The sequence below is a fragment of the Synchiropus splendidus genome, chromosome 2 (assembly GCF_027744825.2).
Source record: "Synchiropus splendidus isolate RoL2022-P1 chromosome 2, RoL_Sspl_1.0, whole genome shotgun sequence".
NCBI classification, from domain to species: domain Eukaryota; kingdom Metazoa; phylum Chordata; class Actinopteri; order Syngnathiformes; family Callionymidae; genus Synchiropus; species Synchiropus splendidus.
The window spans coordinates 24,716,018-24,733,520 of NC_071335.1; the positions used below are offsets into that span (position 1 = coordinate 24,716,018).

Sequence of the window (17,503 nt, forward strand, 5' to 3'; positions counted from 1 at the left end):
CTCGATGTTCTTTCTGGAACGTGAATCACTCTTTTGTTTGTTCTGACTCCGCTTCATGAGCACAGCACAAGCACAAGCTAACACTGCCCCAACACCTTGCATATAGTCAATAATGTTTTTTGGCTACACCGGTTTGGCAGCATATAATTTTAAATTTTTCAGTAACTCATTAACAGTTCATTAAACTTTCAAAACCGTTGAAGACAGATCGGATGTGCGATCACGTATGGGCCGCTTTCTGGGCTCGATTTAAAGTGTCACGTTGTTTTAAACCCAAACATTGAATGCATTGTTTATTGACTCCTCCTTTGAAGCCTACACGTGACCTGCGGTAGCTCCACCTCTGGATTCACCTGGATTCACCTGAAACGTCGAAGCGCTGTGAAAACTGACGATGAGGTTTCAAACATGCTTTCTTTTCATGTACATGCTTTTTTTGGCAGGAAACCACTGCTCTTCACCCCTGACAGACTCTTACCATACAATGGTGAGTAGTTGCATTGACATTTTGACGCTGTCTCTGATGAGTGAACGTTATAGCGTAGCTAAAGCCCGTCATTTATGCTAATGTCCGTACAAGTGGGCAAAAAAAGACACTTATACACAATAACCAGCTTTATGGGACTCGTGACTCGTCACTCGTACAGCCAGTACGAGTGACGTATGAGTATGACTCATGTGATCTCGTTTCATTTGGGTGGATCCCTTGGTTCAAAACACACACCTCTGTCTGGCTTCTAGCTCTTACAGAGAAACAGAGTGACTTGTTTCCAACCATATTATAGACGGGCATAGAACATTGCTACAATATTCCTAATCCGTAGCCAGACAGTCTAGTACAGGCTGAAAGCAAACATCTAATGGATGTTGTGATTGTAAGTGTGTGTGATGCCGTGGATATGAACGCAGACAGGAAGCTGGAGTTGAGTTCAGCTCCCTATCTGTTTCCTCATTCTCGCTGTTCTCATTCTGGGACATACAGTGCCTATCACAAGTATTCACCCCCTTAGATGTTTTACCCTTTTAGTGCTTTCATAAATCAATCATGGTCAATAAAATTTGGCTTTTTTTAACACAAAAATTTATTGGAAAAAAACTCTTTAATGTCAAAGTGAAAACAGATTTCTACAAAGTAATGTTTTCTGAAAGCACTGAAAGGGTAAAACATCCAAGGGGTGAATACTTATGATAGGCACTGTGTAATACTGTAGCTATATTTATATCAATAAAGTTGTCAAGGTTTATTCAAATATCATACATTACGTTGAGCAATTTCTATCTGTAAATCTGACTTTTGTTTTGCTTAAAGCATGACCATGGGAAAAAAGTCAACAATTCTGTTTGTTACTGAAAAATGTAACTAAAAAGCAATATTTTTTCCAAAACATTGGGTTTAAAAAAAGAGTGTTATGATAAATGTGCTAGCGTAACAAAATGCATACATTAGTTGTTGGGTTGATTCTGGTGGTGCCAGATGAACCTGAAGAAGGGTGTGGGCTATGTGGCGTGGTGATCTTCAAATACCAATATGGTGGGCTATGATGTTAATAATTTAACTTGTTATCGCAGCTGATAAAGACAATCGACATTTTTTTTTTCATATAACCGGGAACAATAAGTAACTATGGTCACCATCGATGATCACCCACCATGGAACAGTGTGAGGGAGTGTCTCTACTGAGTCACATATCCACAGCTGGAGACATTTTTACCAGGAGTCAATATCAAAGTTAATGAGACTCTGACTCTATCGACTGATTTTTATTGATCCTTCAAGTCACCTAATAACTATCGCCATCAAGATTCAATCGTATTCCATTTAATGTCACTTCCATTGTGGCTTTCAGAATCAAGGAGATTTGATATTTGACATTCTTTGTCTCAACTTTTTGTCTCCACAAGGGAAAAAAAGTAACTCCCTGGTCGTCGCTCACATCTTCATTCCCACAAAAACCACACATTTGGTGGTTGCGAGAAGTTTATGAAAGTTGTATTGAGTAACTTTCCTACAAAAGTGGTCAGAGAAGTGCGCATGCTCACAAAGCTGCTTTAAGGGAAGTTTGGAGTATGACTCATGTGGCCTCGTTTCATTTGGGTGGTTCCCTTGGTTGGTTCCCCATGTGCCTAGAGGCCCGCTAGAAGTTTTCTTGTGATAGTTAACAGCCATGGAGTAATTCTTGAAAAGAAAAAACGATAAAGAAAGTGAAAACTGCTGAAGCAGTTTTGAAAAGTAATTGGAACATTTTATGGCGATACTTTTATTTACATTTCACTTTAATCTTCTTTGGAGAATAAAATACATGATTTTTATTTTCTGATATTTAGACATGGTTTTATTATATTTATTTTATTCAGTTTTTCCAATTTTCTCAAGTTTCCATCAAGTGTATTTTTTTCTTTAATAAATATGATGAATATGACTTGTACATGGTTCTGTTGCTGGTTGGACTTTTTGATGACAAATGTAAGTGACAAAGGTTTTTCTTTGTTTTTGTGTAAGTAGATTAAATATGGTTATTGATCGTGAGTGAAGCCAAGAGAAATGAATCAGTTCTATTCCTTAAATGGGCCCCGAGATCAAAAAGGTTAAGAACCCCTGCTCTGAGGCACATCATGGAAAAACCCTTCCAAATATTATTTCCTGCCTCATTGTGTTCACAAGGGTACCATTCAAATGAGGGATGTCTTCTCTGCTGCAGGCCAACCGGGGAACGGTCAGACCAAGTGGAAACTTCAACGCCAGTGCAGATGCTGAAGTCCTGCACAAGGCCATGGAGGGACTAGGTGACTGAACACTGTCTGTCACGATTGTGGTCTCAACAGTGGTGACGTGGTGGTTTAAAGAAGAACCTGTAAATGTTTGCAGCAACGCCTGCAGATAGTGTTTGAAAATGAGTTTCTACTGTGTAAAAGTAAGCTCATAGTTTGTTAATATATAGGAGCAAACAGTGTAGTAAGTCAGCTGACTGTGCCGGCTCCGCCCACTGACTCACGCCACACCATGAGCCAAGATGAAACGTGACACTCTCTGAGCTGCACTGCTCTGTAGCCGGCAGTGATGTGTGTTTACACCTGTGGCCATCCAGTGTGTATGTGATTACAGCGAGGTGAAAACAGCGATGAACAGTTGGGTAAACATTTTGCTTGTTGCCATAGGAACCGATGAGGAAGCCATCTTGGAGCTGCTGGTTGCTCGCAGCAACGCTCAGCGTCAGGAGATCAAGAGCGCCTATAAAACTCTCTTTGGAAAGGTTTGGATCATTCATGGTGTCTGGAGGGAGATGAGCAAAGTCATATTCGGGTCAATAGTGAACTATTGTGCTCATAGATCAGTTGCTGATATGATCGAAGCTCAAGTGAATGGGGGCGGCAGCAGCTAATATTTAAAGAATTCCACGGGAAGAAGAATTCCAACTGGTGGTCATAATGTTATGGCTGCTGCAGTCACAACCATGACTGTGTGAATTTCAGGATCTGATCGACAATCTGAAGTCGGAGCTGGGTGGCAAATTCGAGACCCTCATCGTGGCCCTGATGACCCCACCCCTGGCGTACGATGTGACGTCTCTTCGTAACGCCATCAAGGTTCCGTTGAATCCTCATTTGTTTAGATTGTTGTGAAAATACTGTGTTAAATAATTGTTGTCTGGTACTAATCGATGAATAGTCCTGTTCTAATTCAATTTTCGGAATGAAGTAACACTGGAAAGGAGAGAATGTTCAGCTGTTTTTGTTTCTTCAGGGAGCTGGAACTGATGAGAAAGTGTTAGTGGAGATTCTCTCCTCTCGAACCTGCCAGCAGGTGAGCGAGATCGTGGCCGCCTACAGGCAAGGTAAGAAACTACAGACAACTCAATAGTCCTCATGTAAAAATATTAGGGGTGGGATTTAATGGTATAAGAATCTTTGCCACAAGAAGCCACATTTTTCAATTGAATGAATTTGGTATATTTCTATTTCTGAATTTCTGTTGTCTGGAGAGCAAACTGTTAAATTAAATTAAGTTTGTTGTAATTGATTAATTGTAATAATGTTGTGATTAATTAACTCATTTAATTCCAACCACTAAAAAACATATATATTTCTGGCAGACAACTGCACAAGTGAAAGCTTCAGAGCCGAATGTGGAACGAAACAGGATCAGCTGGTTGTTCACAAGATCTTAAGAATTATACTTCTGAATGTCCCCCTAGTGGCCGTTTAGCGAACTGCATAGTCTAAACTCCTCTGCCACCTAGTAAATTTAGACAGTAGAATATGGCATAATAATGACAACATTTGTAGTAACCTATCTGTAAACAATGATATTTCAAGTATCTGCCTTAAATTTGTGATTTTTTTAAAGGAGTATGACTCACTTGAAATTGAAGGGAGTCCAACAATAATATTTTTTATTTTTCATTCAGAGTACGATGACGACCTGGAGGAGGACATCTCCGGCGACACTTCCGGCCACTTCAAGAGGCTTCTGGTCATTCTTCTGCAGGTGCGCCTCCTCTCGCCGCCTCCTTTCTTCAGTGTTGGTCAACAAATAACACTCTTTCTTCCTGCAGGCCAACAAGCAGAAGGGCATTCAGCACGAGCACGTCCAGAGCGACGCTCAGGTATGTCAGTCAGGAGTCAATATTGCTGCTGCTCTCCACGAATAGGATCTCTAGGGCGTCGCTGGCCGGTGTGAGGAACTGTGTGTTTTGGCGGCGGCGTTGTGGAAGAGCAAAAGGGCATCTGACTTGGAGAACTGTGGCTTGTGTCTTTGTTATGATCGGTCTTGTGATCTCCCTCTGCAACTGGTGTCTCCCTGGTTGTGTAACTGCTGCGGAGCCAGCCTGAGAGGAGCTCATGTTTGAATAACTGTGCTCTGCAGGTTCTCTTCAAGGCAGGGGAGGAGAAGTTGGGCACTGATGAGGAGACGTTCATCCACCTGCTGGGTAACCGGAGCGCAGAGCACCTGAGGCTAGGTGAGTGTTGGGAGGGAGCGACAGACAGACTGGAGTCACGTCTAACTCGTGTGCGTGTGGTCAGTTTTCGCCGAGTACATGAAGCTCTCTGGATATGAGATGGAGGAGACCATCAAGAGGGAGACCTCGGGGAGTCTGAGGTACCTGCTCCTCGCCGTCGGTGAGAGACCGGAGTGCCAGCCGAGACAGGAAAGACTTGTGTTTCTTAACTTTTGTTTTTCTTTCTTAAAGTGAAGTGTACCCGCAGCGTTCCTGCCTATTTCGCCGAGACCCTCTACTACGCCATGAAGGTAGATGATTTAGAGGTGTAGCTTGCTTCCATCTCAGTTGCTGGTCCTCATGAACCGTGTGTGCTGCAGGGAGCAGGAACCGATGACAACACTCTGATCAGAGTGATGGTGAGTCGCAGTGAGGTGGACATGCTGGACATTAGGAAGGAGTTCCGCAGGATGTTCGCTTGCTCCCTGCATTCCATGATCAAGGTACACACACACACACACACACACACACACACACACACACACACACACACACACACACACGCTCCTGTTCCACTCTGACCTTCTGGGATCTGCACAGGGTGATACCGGTGGTGACTACCGCAAGGCCTTGCTGCTGATCTGTGGAGGAGATGATGCGTAACCATGGCAACCACTAGAACAACACCGGAAGTGCCTCCTTCAACACCACCAAAAAGTCCATCGCTACAACTAGTTACTTGTGTGCGACATCTTTTAAAACGATCATTCCAAACGGTAGCTCACCTGTTGTTGACATTCAAGCCGCTTTCTTGTCAACTAATATTCTCCGAAATAACTCTTGTTTTATTTCAGTAATGTACGTTTGCACTTTGTATGGCAGAACCAATCTATGGAAATTAAAAGCATCCAGATGATGAAGTTACAATCAGACCCGTTGTGTCTTCTTTATTTTGGCTGATGGCAAAGAATTTCTGCGCAGAAAATTAGAAATGGAAATTTTAAAAGGTCACATGATGCGGACAGTGATGGAAACATGTTTGATTGATGTACAAATCTTTCTTTTCATTTTGGTTCATTAATGACTAAGAAATAATTCATAAATGTTTAACCTTTAAATAAATAAATTGCATCAACTGCTTACATACTAATTAAATTTTCCGTTCGTACTAAAATGCGGGGAAATTTACAACAGTCAATGACAACAAAGACAGTTGGTGACACTGACGGCTGACACCACAGCTACAGTACAATTCACCAGAACAGGCGCAACTATCTCCCTGATATGAAGTTCTCTGAACAGCTACTTCCACAAGCGCTATCCAGACGCAAGGGGGCGCTATTGGACTGCAAAACAAAGTAAGGCAGACAAACATGAGCGACACGAGGAGACACGCGATACTGTTGGTGACGTCATGCTATTTAAGTTCTGACGACAACACTGATAAGAGTAATACATAAATAATGATTTTAACTGTTTATTTGTTTTTTTTCCCCTTCGCAATAACAAGGAAGTATCGTTTTAATTCACACATCTAGTTACTATCTCCATGTTGTGAATGTCAGTAACAATGTATGTCCACAGCTTGCCACTTATTTATTTTGCATTCATTTTCTACAGCTGAATCTTATCGTGGAGTGATAGGAGGCTGCCCCCAGTCACTTGTGGTTGAGGTGTGGGGGCGGCCCTGGGCAAGTCCCGAGTCCATCCCAGTTTCAAGTCCTCAATTCACCTCTGTATGTTTTTGGACTGTGGGAGTAAACCAGAGTGCCCAGACTCCATCACAGGAACATAAAATCTCCCACCTAAAATGTGAGTTATAGTTTCTATAGACAGTTTATTTTGTTGAATAGCCTGACAGTACAGTGAGCATCAAACCTTCCGCTCTAGTGTCCATGTCCTTCCCCCTGATGGCAGCCTGTTACTGCAAACTGTTTTCTAAAGATCCGAGCAACCACGCAGTGGTGCAACACGCCACTGAATTCCACCAACCTGGATGTGACCAAAGAAGGACATCCATGTTATTAAGTTCCGTGACAACTTCTGTAGGAGCACACGTGGGTCCTGACGGAGGCTGGCTGCCATGGTAACGCTCAGCCAATCACAGGTTGGGAAGGCCAGGGTGTGGGGTCAGACCACCTCATGCCACGGCAGGAACAATACCTCCAGCTCCTCCTCTCAACGACTCTCTCGGGGTGTGGGAGTTTGTGGGTGGGCAGTGCTTTGTCGCTCCCATCTGGTTCCTCAAGACGTGTTCTGATGTTCGGTCTGCGGCCGACTGCCTCGCATGCGCCTGTCACCCCTGAATTCCAACAACACTGTTGTGAAAATAAACTAATTGACTTGCAAGAGAGGAAATGTCCTGATTATTCACTGGTGCAAAATAATCCTGCTAATTCCATCTGAATGGATCATGAACTCACACAGTAATGAGAGCTAAGAGCTGCCTCACAGGCTCTATTTCTTTTTGTTTATCTTTTTAAAAAGACCAACACATTTTTTTTAATTCTATATTGGTTCATCAGCCACTTGTTTATCCGTTCAGCCATCCATCAGTAGAGTCACCATCCTGCTTCACACTAGACCAGAGGTTCTTAACCTGGCTTCGATCGAACCCTCGCGGTTCAGTGAGTCAGTCTCAGGGACCGCGGCACTTGCCAAGGTGAAGCCACGCATATCTGAACTGGTCTCGAATAGCGGGAGCCACACTGTGTTGGCTTTGTTGTTTGAACAAGGTAATGTTTATTTGGAGCACCAGAAAAAAAACATACACATATGTCTTGAATTTGAAAAAAAATCCTATTTTATTTTTCCCCTAATAAGGGTTCGGTGAATGCACATATGAAACTGGTGGGGTTTGGCACCTCCAACAAGGTTATGAACCCCTGCTTTTGATCACGGGGCCCAAGAAAGAAAATACACTTGATGCAAACTGTTGAGAAAATTTGAAAAAAAATTAATAAAATTCTGAATAAAAGAAAAATAATAAAACCATGTCTAAATATCATAAAATAAAATAATATATTTTATTTAAACTCCAAAGAAGATATAAATAAAAATGTTCTAATTAATTTTCAAAACTGCTTCTACAGGTGCTTTCATGAACAGTTTTTACTGTTGGGGGCGCCATCACTTCATCATTTTTTTCTTCTCAAGAACTTCTCCATAGTTGGTAAGTATCGCAAACCTGCACCTGTCAGTTCAATGCAGTGACACACTACTGCCGCCATACGTGACTAATGTGTTAAAACTGAGTGTCTCACAGCAAAAGCTGTAAAACAGGAAAACTTCTAGCAGCTGTTTGGAGCCGCTCGTGGCCCAACCATGGTTAAGAGCCACTGCTCCAGATGAAGCAAAATCCCATGCAAAAGTTCAGCCTGGTTCAATAGTCCTTCAGTTTTGTTTCACTTTTTCCACATGTGCAGAGTTGATGGTGTCTGCAGACTGGCCTCGGACAGGTGTCTGACAACCTTGAGGTCCAACTTGACAAGTGAAAGAGCATACACTAAAAGAATGGCATCTGCAGCAGCACGATGGAGCCAGAGGTTCATTCTTTCAGCCGCTTTTATGAGCCGACATTAAATCTTTACCACAAATCCCGATGAATTAAAAATAATCAGGGGCGTGTGGCATCTTAAATCCATTAAACCCAAATTCCTGAGGGCGTGTTCTGGCATTCTGCAGACACCACTGCAAGTGCCTTTCAGTCCATCTCTGCTTGATTCTCCCTGTCAGGAGTTACACCTGAAGTCTGAAGATGGATCAAGCTGTTTTTAATTCCACTCTTCTGATTTCCCTTTTTTAAATACATTTTAGTTCAATAAAACTCAGTAGCGTCCACAGCAAGACCAGCAATATTCACTGTCAGAGCCACCAACTTTCATTTTAGTAGAGTCGTAAACTGTTTGCTAAAGAAGTTTGTGAATTTGTTTGAAATGTTGTAAATGTTTTTCGCTATTTGTAAGTTTGTTTCAAACGTTTATAAATGTGTTTTGCACTTCTCAGCCACCTTGAAGTTTCAGGAAAGAAAAACACTAAACAGACACCATGTATGTGAAACTACATTCATTTGTTAAAAATAAATATTCACCAGCATCACAGATCAACCTGATCCCTGAAGCAGCCACAAGTATTGGCCACATTAGCTGAGCAGCAGCACAGTGAAACACTTTTTTTGTACTCATGGTAGATTTTAATTGAAAAAAAATACTGAACTGAGAAGAATCCTGGAGAATCATAGTGTTACTACACAGTTATTCTGTCTTTGTTTACGTCATGAAATACTTTATCTGTTCTCCAAATAGTAAAAGACTTTTGCTGTTGATTCACGTTGATGTAATACTAGTGACAGGGATAATTCCTGTATTTGAGAAGACTCATGAACCAACAACTACAAGATCAGACATGTTGATTCAGTCGCTGTAGGAAGAGCACACACACCTCTGAGTGACTCACAATAGCAGCGAATCCTGCCCCTCCTGTGGAATGCTCCTGATTCATTTACACTTTTGGGAACCGGAGTAAATGTGATCCGAAAAGGTAGCGTGGGATTTGAGGGACAATCTTCCTGTCATGTTGTGTCAAGTCTCGCTGGCGTGGTTACATCAAAGGGCCGAGACAGAGTGGAACCAGGAGGGTGGTTCCTGAAAGTGATGCAGGACAAGTGAAGGCTGTGTAGTTCTCAGGCTCGATGAGAAGCTCCCAGCTTGAGCCAGTCGATTCTCTGCTTCCATCCAAATCTGATACAGTTAGGACTCTATCCTAATGTCAATTTCTGACTCATTATTTTCAGAGCGGAGTCTTTTCTGGACGAATTTACCCGGGTCTGTGCTGGACGTCCTCCGTAGACTCCAGGAGTTACAGGGAAAACAAGTTGGAGCCACTTCACGCACAACCCTGGTCGTCTGTGTTCCACTCACACTTTATCGATCAAACCACTTATTCTCCACTGAGCACTTTCTTCTGCGCACCCATGTGTGTCTAAGTCAATTGGCCGACCTTGGCCAAACCAGCAGGGCCCCTTATTCACACTGGGTGGAAATAAACATGTTTATATTTGACTTCACCTGGGGTTTGACAGGAAATGAAAAAATACGTTTTCATCAAAATCTAAATATGTAATGGAAATGGTTGGAGCGTGAAGATCATAAGGGTTCACAGCAGACCGGCGGGTCCTGATCGGATCTCAGAAGGAGGAGGATTTGGCCGCAGCAGGATGTTGATATTTGACTCGGCCCTGATGTGTTGGAGCAAGGGCGATTCTTGTTAGTGATGTGTGGAATAACAGAGGGCTGCTGAGTGTGGAGCCAGTGGGGCCAAAGCTTGGCTCACAAGTGTCGCAACTGTGGCTAACAATGGTGTGGAACAATTTGCAGGCTTTGACTATGAATCAAACATGTTTTCCTTCAGACCTTTTTCCACTCATCCGTCAGAATTTGTCAACAGCCCTTGTTGTTTGTCGGTTATTTATTAGTTACTTCTATTATTATTGTTTATTTTTATTAATTTTAATGTTATTTTTGTTTATTTCATCTTCTTCTTTTTCTTCTTCTTCTTATGTTTCGATCATTATGGCACGCTGTTCCAAAGCACTTTCCTGGTTCCTCACTGACCTTGGCAATAAAGCTGATTCTGAGCCTGTTTCCCTAAACTACAGCTGATGGCCCCCCAAAACAACGTGCGCTTCCAGGTGTTCCAGGTGAGGGAGCAGGAGAGGCGCAGCATGGACGGCTGCAGAAACATCTGTGGGATGTTAAACCGCGAGTGGGGAATCTCCGCGCAGGTGGAGATGGATACCTTCAGGGGAGGGGGGCGTGGCCAACACACCTTTCATTTAGAAGCGCAACAGAAATATTCCGCACCAGGAGGGTTTGATGTTTCAACGAAAACACTCAGCTGCAGCCGTGGAAACTCGTTTGGCTGCGACAGATCAGAAGACACGGGTGACACTTTAGATGTTTCTGTCTTATGAAGGGAGAATAATAATAATAATAATAAAAAGAATAAACATAATTGAAAATATTTCCTTTTATTCAATGACAGTTATGAGCACAATGAATACCCGCAAGACCGCTCGACAGGAACCAAAGAAAGGTACAACGTAAATACGAAGCAAGGCACAAACAGATCAACAGTTCTCTTTCTGCAGCATCGCCAGGAAGAAGGTGCACACGCTCGCCCACGTGTGGCTGCAGTACTCCTCCGCCGTCTGCCGGTGCGTCCTGGTGCAGACCGTGGATCCAGGCGGCGGCGGGATGTCGATGCCTCCGGACTGCGCGCTGGAAACGGCACTTCCAAGAACGAGCTTGAAATGGGTGTCGCGGGGCGCGCTCTTGCACGTGCCCGCTTTCACCAGCGCGCGCCTGTCCTTGCATAACTTCCCCTGCAGGCGCTTGAGCGCGCGAGCCACCTGCTTCCAGTAGACGCGCGGGTTCGAGCGGAAGCCGGGGCACAGCGCGGGTCTGCCGTTGTAGTCGCACTGGAGGTCGGTCTCCCCGCCGATGATCCGCGCTTCCGGGTTCTCACACGTCACCGACAGTGTCATCTTCTCCTCGGGCCCCGTCGCGTTCCAGGTGCACTGCATCTTGTCCTTGTTGGTGAACTTGTTGGTGGCACCCGAGACCCGGCCGGGGATGAGCCTAGTCGCCCAGAGCGGCGGGTCGAGGGTCAACAGCAGGAGGACGGAGAGAAAGCGCGCCAGCGACATCTTCACCAGCGAAACCTGAACACAGGAACAGAGTTCAGGCGGGGTCACCGCTTTCAGCTGGTCACATTGTCATGGACGTCGAGAAATGATTGGAAAGAGCAGAATGTTGTTCAGCAAACATAAACAACTTCAGTCTCCTACTGGAATAATGGTGTTATTTTTTATTACAAGCAAATTTAATGGCTTTGCATTGTGTGGCTATAGGGCCACGTTCTCAATGTAAAAGTGTTTCATGGACATTTCTCGCTTCGTAAAAGTAACTTAATTTAAATAACTTGTACCTCAGTATTGTATGTTTTCAAAAAACGCTGGTTTCCTATTAGCGATACCGTATTTTTTGGTACAAATATAACGCATTTAAGTGGAGGAATGTAAGATACTTTCCACATTGAGTCAATTTTCACAGTACAACTTTCTCCACTCACATGTTATTATAGTTTTGTAGTTTGCGCAGCTTCTTCACAGGAGGCTAACACAGGAACAGCTTCTTCCCCTCAGCCATCAGACTGTTAAATTTGTGATCAGCCTTTGTTATTTTATTTTATTTTATTTTATTAACAGCACTTTATATCGAAGCACTTTCCTAGTTGGTGGAACCCCCACTGACCATTGCAATAAATTCTATTCTGATTCTGATTCTGTATGTCATATATGTACAATATAATACATGATAAAACGATACGGCAGCTGCGCAATGCTTTAATGAATCCCGATACTATTTAAAAAATAGAATGCATTGTATAAAAAATAGAAAACAAAACAAAGTACATTGCTCATGCTCGTATTTGACCAAATAAATAGGAATACATTCATTAATTTACATCCATGTAGTCACTGTTAAAATCATTATTATTTCAGAAGAGTGAAGGCTGCAATTCAACACAAGTTCAACTCAACGGTCAGCTTTACTCACCGGAGTCGCTCGGTGCCGCGTGTAAAAATCTGCGCCCGTGTACGGCGGAGGTCCGTCACGTCATTCTTGAACACACGCGCGCACGCGCGCGCATTTACACCCGCCCACTATTCCCGCCCAAATCTCATGCATTCGGATGTCATTGACAAAAACTATGGATTTTAATAAACAGGGATTTGATTTTCACCAAATAAGAAAAAAAGTCGTACTTTTTCTCTGAAAATATATCCTAAATATAAATTTAAGTTAACATGTATGACAATGGAGGGAGCGTATTTTAATTATAGTATTTAATAAAGGAAATGTTTTTCGCTCAATGGCGCCATCACGTGGCTGACAGATAGCAGTGCGCGTATCAGCGTAGATGAGCATCGCATCAGTCGTCAAACCTTTATCAAAGAAGAACATTTTTGGGAGTAAAATTATTATTACAATTATATTACAATTATATTTCTCGTCAAGCACGACTCACGATCCTTCACTGTTCAATTATGTACAGCCAAAATGAAGGCTGGAAATTCAGAAGCAAATGGGATCAATAACAAACCCGCAGACATCCTCAGACTTCGAATTGCGTAGTCCATAAACAGTCAAGCATGGTAATGTTTTTAAATATTTTATTTATTTTGTATTTTTTATTTTGAAGGCGTCATTTATCAAGATGGGAACTATAGTCGTTTCATTGTTGTCACACGGACTGTTGATATTGATGTACCAACTGAGCTGACGGCGCGGTACCTTTTCAAAACTACTTTCATTTAACTCATGAATAAAAGTAAATATTAATGGAGAAAATAAACGGAAATAAAGGTGACTGTATTTTTTTTTCAACTGTAAAATCTGATTGACGGATTGTTGACCATTGTGGATTGTCGATCATTTGTTTATTTATACAATGTATTATTGTATGTACAGATTCAACAATTTGTAATTATGTATGTATTACCTATTTACTTATCTTTACTTATATGTTCTTTATTTTGTCCTGATGTTTGTTTATACAGGTATATAATTTGTATTTATTTATTCACATTTTATTTATGCCTTATAATGTCTTTGATATGTGCCAGTGTCTTTGTTGTCATTGGCTGCTGTGACTGTGACATGTTGAATTTCCCCACTATGGGATTATTGAGGGCCATCGAATCTAATCTAATTTATAGTTCTGCATCATTCCACCTCCAGGATAATTGATGGCTCTGTGATACAATTAATCTATTTTTAGTTTGTGGTAGTCACTGTGAAGCATTTTGTGGTGTGTTACCAACATTAGTTTCATGTACTGGTTCAACTGTCTCCACCACAGATGTGTTTGTTTGGATGTGAGGTGACTGTGTATATGTGTGTGTCCCAGCCACACAGGGCTCCTCTGTTCCCCTCAAGTCTGCGATCACACAAAGACTTGTTGAGCCACTCACACACACTCACACACACACACACACACACTCGACTCGTGCCACTTTATTATGGTTGCCGTCTGGACCTGCAGCACTTCCTCAGCAGACAGCAGGCGTGTTGTCACAGCTCAGACACAAAGACTCCTTCACCGACGTCTGGTGGAGTGGAGCGGAGGAAGAAAGCACGCAGCAGACCAGGAGCTCCCACTCGCTTTATGGTTTTATTCTCATAACATCACGTAACAAACACAATCACCAGCCGCACAAGTCCTTTATCATTTGAAGTGTTGAGCCTCACTCCAAGGCCGGACGCTTCAGTGTCTCCAGCTCTGAACGTCTGGACTCTTTCTCCCTCCTGAAACAGTCAAATATCAGTTTAAAATACGTCGCAAACAAAAGCATCAGCTGCTGAATGCCATTTTAACGGCAGAAAATATTTTATTATCTAAGTTTATTTCCTTTTACAGGCTCACGATTGGCCGGACAAATGCAAAAAGCAAACGCACAATCTTGCAAACCACACTAAAACACACGCGCTGAAACACGACACAGCACCAAACAAACATTCATGTCTACACAACAGAGACTAGAACATACACTTCTACCTGCACACCTTCCTAAACACAGCAAAAGTACGTCTAAACAACCACTGAACTGAACGCCACACTCTAAAACACACTCTGACTCAGACACAGTAAACACACACAACCACGGGCAGTAAAACCATGTTGCGGACACCTCTTCCTGAGTTTGTGCCTGGAAACACAGCGCGGTCCGAGCGTTCCTAACATGAAAAGCTTTTCCTGTCGTGTCTCACCTCCTCACTGGAACCAGCCGATGACGTAGCTGCAGATCCCCTGGAAGCTCTTCCAGCAGTACTCATTGGCCAGGCGGGAGGCCTCGCTCTCCGGGACCTCCGAGGGTCGGGCGGTAGTGGTCTTCGCGGGCTTGGGAGTGGTCTTCTTGACCTGGGGGCCTTTGCCCGCTGCGGGTCTGACTGGCTGAGGTCGGGCTGGTTTGGCAGTAGCAGCTGGCTTGGGTTGAGGCGGCACCGCCACCGGCTTGCGGGTCTCCTGGCCGGACTTGAGCGGTTTAAGAGTCGCCGACTTGGGCCAGGAGGTCAGGAAGGTCATCTGGGCTTCGTCTGAGAACCTCTTGCACATGAACGGGCGGAGGATTTTGGGCCCCTGGCAGGCGTGGCTCAGCTTCCTCAGCTCCCAGCTCAGCTGGGTGAAGTAGTGGCGAGGGTTGTTGGTGTACGGCCGGCACAGGTTGGGTCTCCCCTGGAAGTCGCAGTAGTAAGACAGAGCCGGGTCCTGGCCTTTGCAGGAGACCCGCAGACGGGTCAGGTCCCCGGCCGGGGTCACCACCATGGTGCAGGCGTCTTTGGACTTGGTGTTGAAGCGGATGGGCTCGTCCCAGTTGGCACGCGGCTTGCTGTCGCTGTTGCTGGTTTGGGCCAGCGCTGCGGAGAGTGAGGCCGCCAGGAGCAGCAGGGTGATGGCGGGTGTCATGGTCGGCGTCGGAGGATCAGGTCTGGAGGAGCCTGCTGCGTCCGAGAGGGAATTATAAGGCAGCTCCTGACAAAGAATGCTTTCAGGTGAGGAGGCCAGCTCCACCTCCAGCCTGTGCTCCTCCTGCACTCACGGGGGACGATGGGGGTCAGCGACATGAGGCTGAGGGGCTGAGAAGAGACGCACACTCAAGCCACATGTTGTGTCCAGAAAAAGTGCATTATATAATCGCACATAAGAGGCTCTTTGACCATTGATGGATGGGTGCGGGGGGGGGAGGGTCGGCTGCACCCATTTGCTGCGGTGCTGAAGTTGATCCGTGACCTTGTTACAACAAAAACCTCAACCTGGTCCTCGGCTAATCTGGCACAGACAAACTTAGGTGAAGCGGAGAAAGGTTGAGCCAGAAGCCTGGAGCGATACATTCTGGTCCTCTGGTCTTTTATTTGGGGAGAAAAAAAATACAATTTTAAATTTTCTGTTTCCTTATTTTCAGTATGAAATTAGAGCAGAACCCACTGACCCAAAAAACATTGGTGGCCATGTTCGCGCATCAGAACTAACAGCTGCTTGTCACGTGAAAATTTAATTTATAGTATCAGATTTTTTGATAAAAAAAGAATAAAAAACAGTCCACAACAATAACACCTATATGAATAAACACACACCAACCACACAGCAGCACAGTCTTTCACACCAAAACACACCGACTCACAAAACATGAAGCACGCTAAGACACTGTCGACAAAAACAAAACAAATGAAATAGTAATGTGTCTCTTGGAGCATGTACACACACGTTTGTATTCCAATCTTTATGCATAACTCTTCCCCCAGCCTCTCGCTCAAAACCTAACCATCCAAAACAAATGGCTCACCTTAACCAGGACTCTGAACGGTATAATTTACTTTGGATTCATCTCTCTAAACGCTAGTGAAGAAATAGTGGGAAAAATGAATATATCAACAACAACAAAATCATGACAGTAAAGTTACCGTCTCTAATGCGTCACATGTCTGGTGACAGCTTACAATCACTGAAGTCATCTGAACACTTTTTCTAGATGCTATTGAAGAAATAGTGCAAACGTTTTCGCTGAAGTTAATGACAATTTCACGACTGAAAACTTGTGGACGGTCCCTTAACTTCGACTGCTGCTAGTGAGAGAGCGCCTCCGAGAGGAGCGACCGCTTTTCCGGTGAAACAGACCGAACAACGCCGCCTAAGGTGAAGCATATGGTGAAGAATATCCGTCGAACATCCAACTAATTTGATCGCGGTCCAAAACCGATTATAATGACCAACCCATTTTTAAGTTTTTGTCCTCAAATTGAAGCTTAAACTTCGAATTGGTCCCCACAGGTATCGCTATACAAGGCGCACAAGAATTTCACCATGCGTTGTACCGCGTATAAGTGTATGTGTGACAAATAAACCTCTTGAATCTTGAAACAACTTTTCCACACACTTAACAAAAGACGCAACCACACGGAGACACACACCGGATGGACGCCCACAGTAACACACGGGAAGTCGAACTCCCACGCACACACATTGAAAAACATAGATAAACGACAGTGTTTTTCTTTACACAAATATTGACATTTTTATTTAAGATTTTTGTTTTGGATGATGAAAAGGCGCAGCGCGGTTCCGCGTCCCGCCTCTGCACGCGCGAGCTCGCGCCAGAGGTGAGGCCTCTTCCACCCGCCTCCATATGACAGAGGGTGCCCTGCGTGAACCACCCACCGTTGGATCCGGATCTGAGCTCCCAAATGTACATTTCCACAGGTGGGTCTGGCTCCGGAGCAAAAGGCCGAGTTTGACGTCACCGTGGTGGAAACGGACGACGAGAATAACGAGGACACAAGTGTGTGTGTGTGTGTGTTTCCAGAAGAGGAGGCTGAAGCCTGATAGGATGCTGCCAAGTCACACCACCGCCGGACCCCACACCCACAACCCGCCGGGCCCGGTCACCGCAGCCGAGGAGCCCACGAGCAAACCAAGAAAGGCGCGAGCTTCAGAAGTCACCGTTT

The 17,503-nt window shown here is 44.1% G+C and overlaps 3 protein-coding genes across 3 annotated transcripts; 1 reads left to right on the top strand and 2 right to left on the bottom strand.

The window, feature by feature from the left end:
• The first annotated feature begins 341 nt into the window (after window positions 1-341).
• On the top strand, window positions 342-5,867 carry LOC128753842 (annexin A5-like). Its single transcript, XM_053855977.1, has 12 exons — window positions 342-487; window positions 2,700-2,784; window positions 3,157-3,251; window positions 3,472-3,585; window positions 3,743-3,833; window positions 4,407-4,486; window positions 4,554-4,604; window positions 4,865-4,958; window positions 5,023-5,118; window positions 5,190-5,248; window positions 5,318-5,440; window positions 5,538-5,867. Exons 1-12 carry the CDS (start codon window positions 395-397, stop codon window positions 5,598-5,600), a joined length of 1,044 nt encoding a protein of 347 aa, XP_053711952.1. The 5' UTR covers window positions 342-394; the 3' UTR covers window positions 5,601-5,867.
• Window positions 5,868-10,968: 5,101 nt separating this feature from the next.
• On the bottom strand, window positions 10,969-12,584 carry LOC128754513 (fibroblast growth factor-binding protein 1-like). The gene is made up of 2 exons (XM_053857195.1): window positions 12,557-12,584; window positions 10,969-11,658 (listed from the first exon to the last, which is right to left on the bottom strand). The coding sequence occupies exon 2, from the start codon at window positions 11,641-11,643 to the stop codon at window positions 11,065-11,067; it is 579 nt and encodes a 192-aa protein (XP_053713170.1). The 5' UTR covers window positions 11,644-11,658; window positions 12,557-12,584; the 3' UTR covers window positions 10,969-11,064.
• Window positions 12,585-14,164: 1,580 nt separating this feature from the next.
• Window positions 14,165-17,476, bottom strand: fgfbp2b (fibroblast growth factor binding protein 2b). Its single transcript, XM_053856629.1, has 2 exons — window positions 14,771-17,476; window positions 14,165-14,308 (listed from the first exon to the last, which is right to left on the bottom strand). Exon 1 carries the CDS (start codon window positions 15,465-15,467, stop codon window positions 14,775-14,777), a length of 693 nt encoding a protein of 230 aa, XP_053712604.1. The 5' UTR covers window positions 15,468-17,476; the 3' UTR covers window positions 14,165-14,308; window positions 14,771-14,774.
• Between the last annotated feature and the right edge of the window lie 27 nt (window positions 17,477-17,503).

Bases quoted from the DNA above. Each gene is read 5' to 3' on its own strand.
- LOC128754513 (XM_053857195.1), bottom strand. From the start codon at position 11,643: ATGTCGCTGGCGCGCTTTCTCTCCGTCCTCCTGCTGTTGACCCTCGAC.
- LOC128753842 (XM_053855977.1), top strand. From the start codon at position 395: ATGAGGTTTCAAACATGCTTTCTTTTCATGTACATGCTTTTTTTGGCA. The intron at 3,252-3,471 runs GTTTGGATCATT...TGTGAATTTCAG, and splicing joins ATAAAACTCTCTTTGGAAAG to GATCTGATCGACAATCTGAA. The intron at 5,441-5,537 runs GTACACACACAC...GGATCTGCACAG, and splicing joins CCCTGCATTCCATGATCAAG to GGTGATACCGGTGGTGACTA.
- fgfbp2b (XM_053856629.1), bottom strand. From the start codon at position 15,467: ATGACACCCGCCATCACCCTGCTGCTCCTGGCGGCCTCACTCTCCGCA.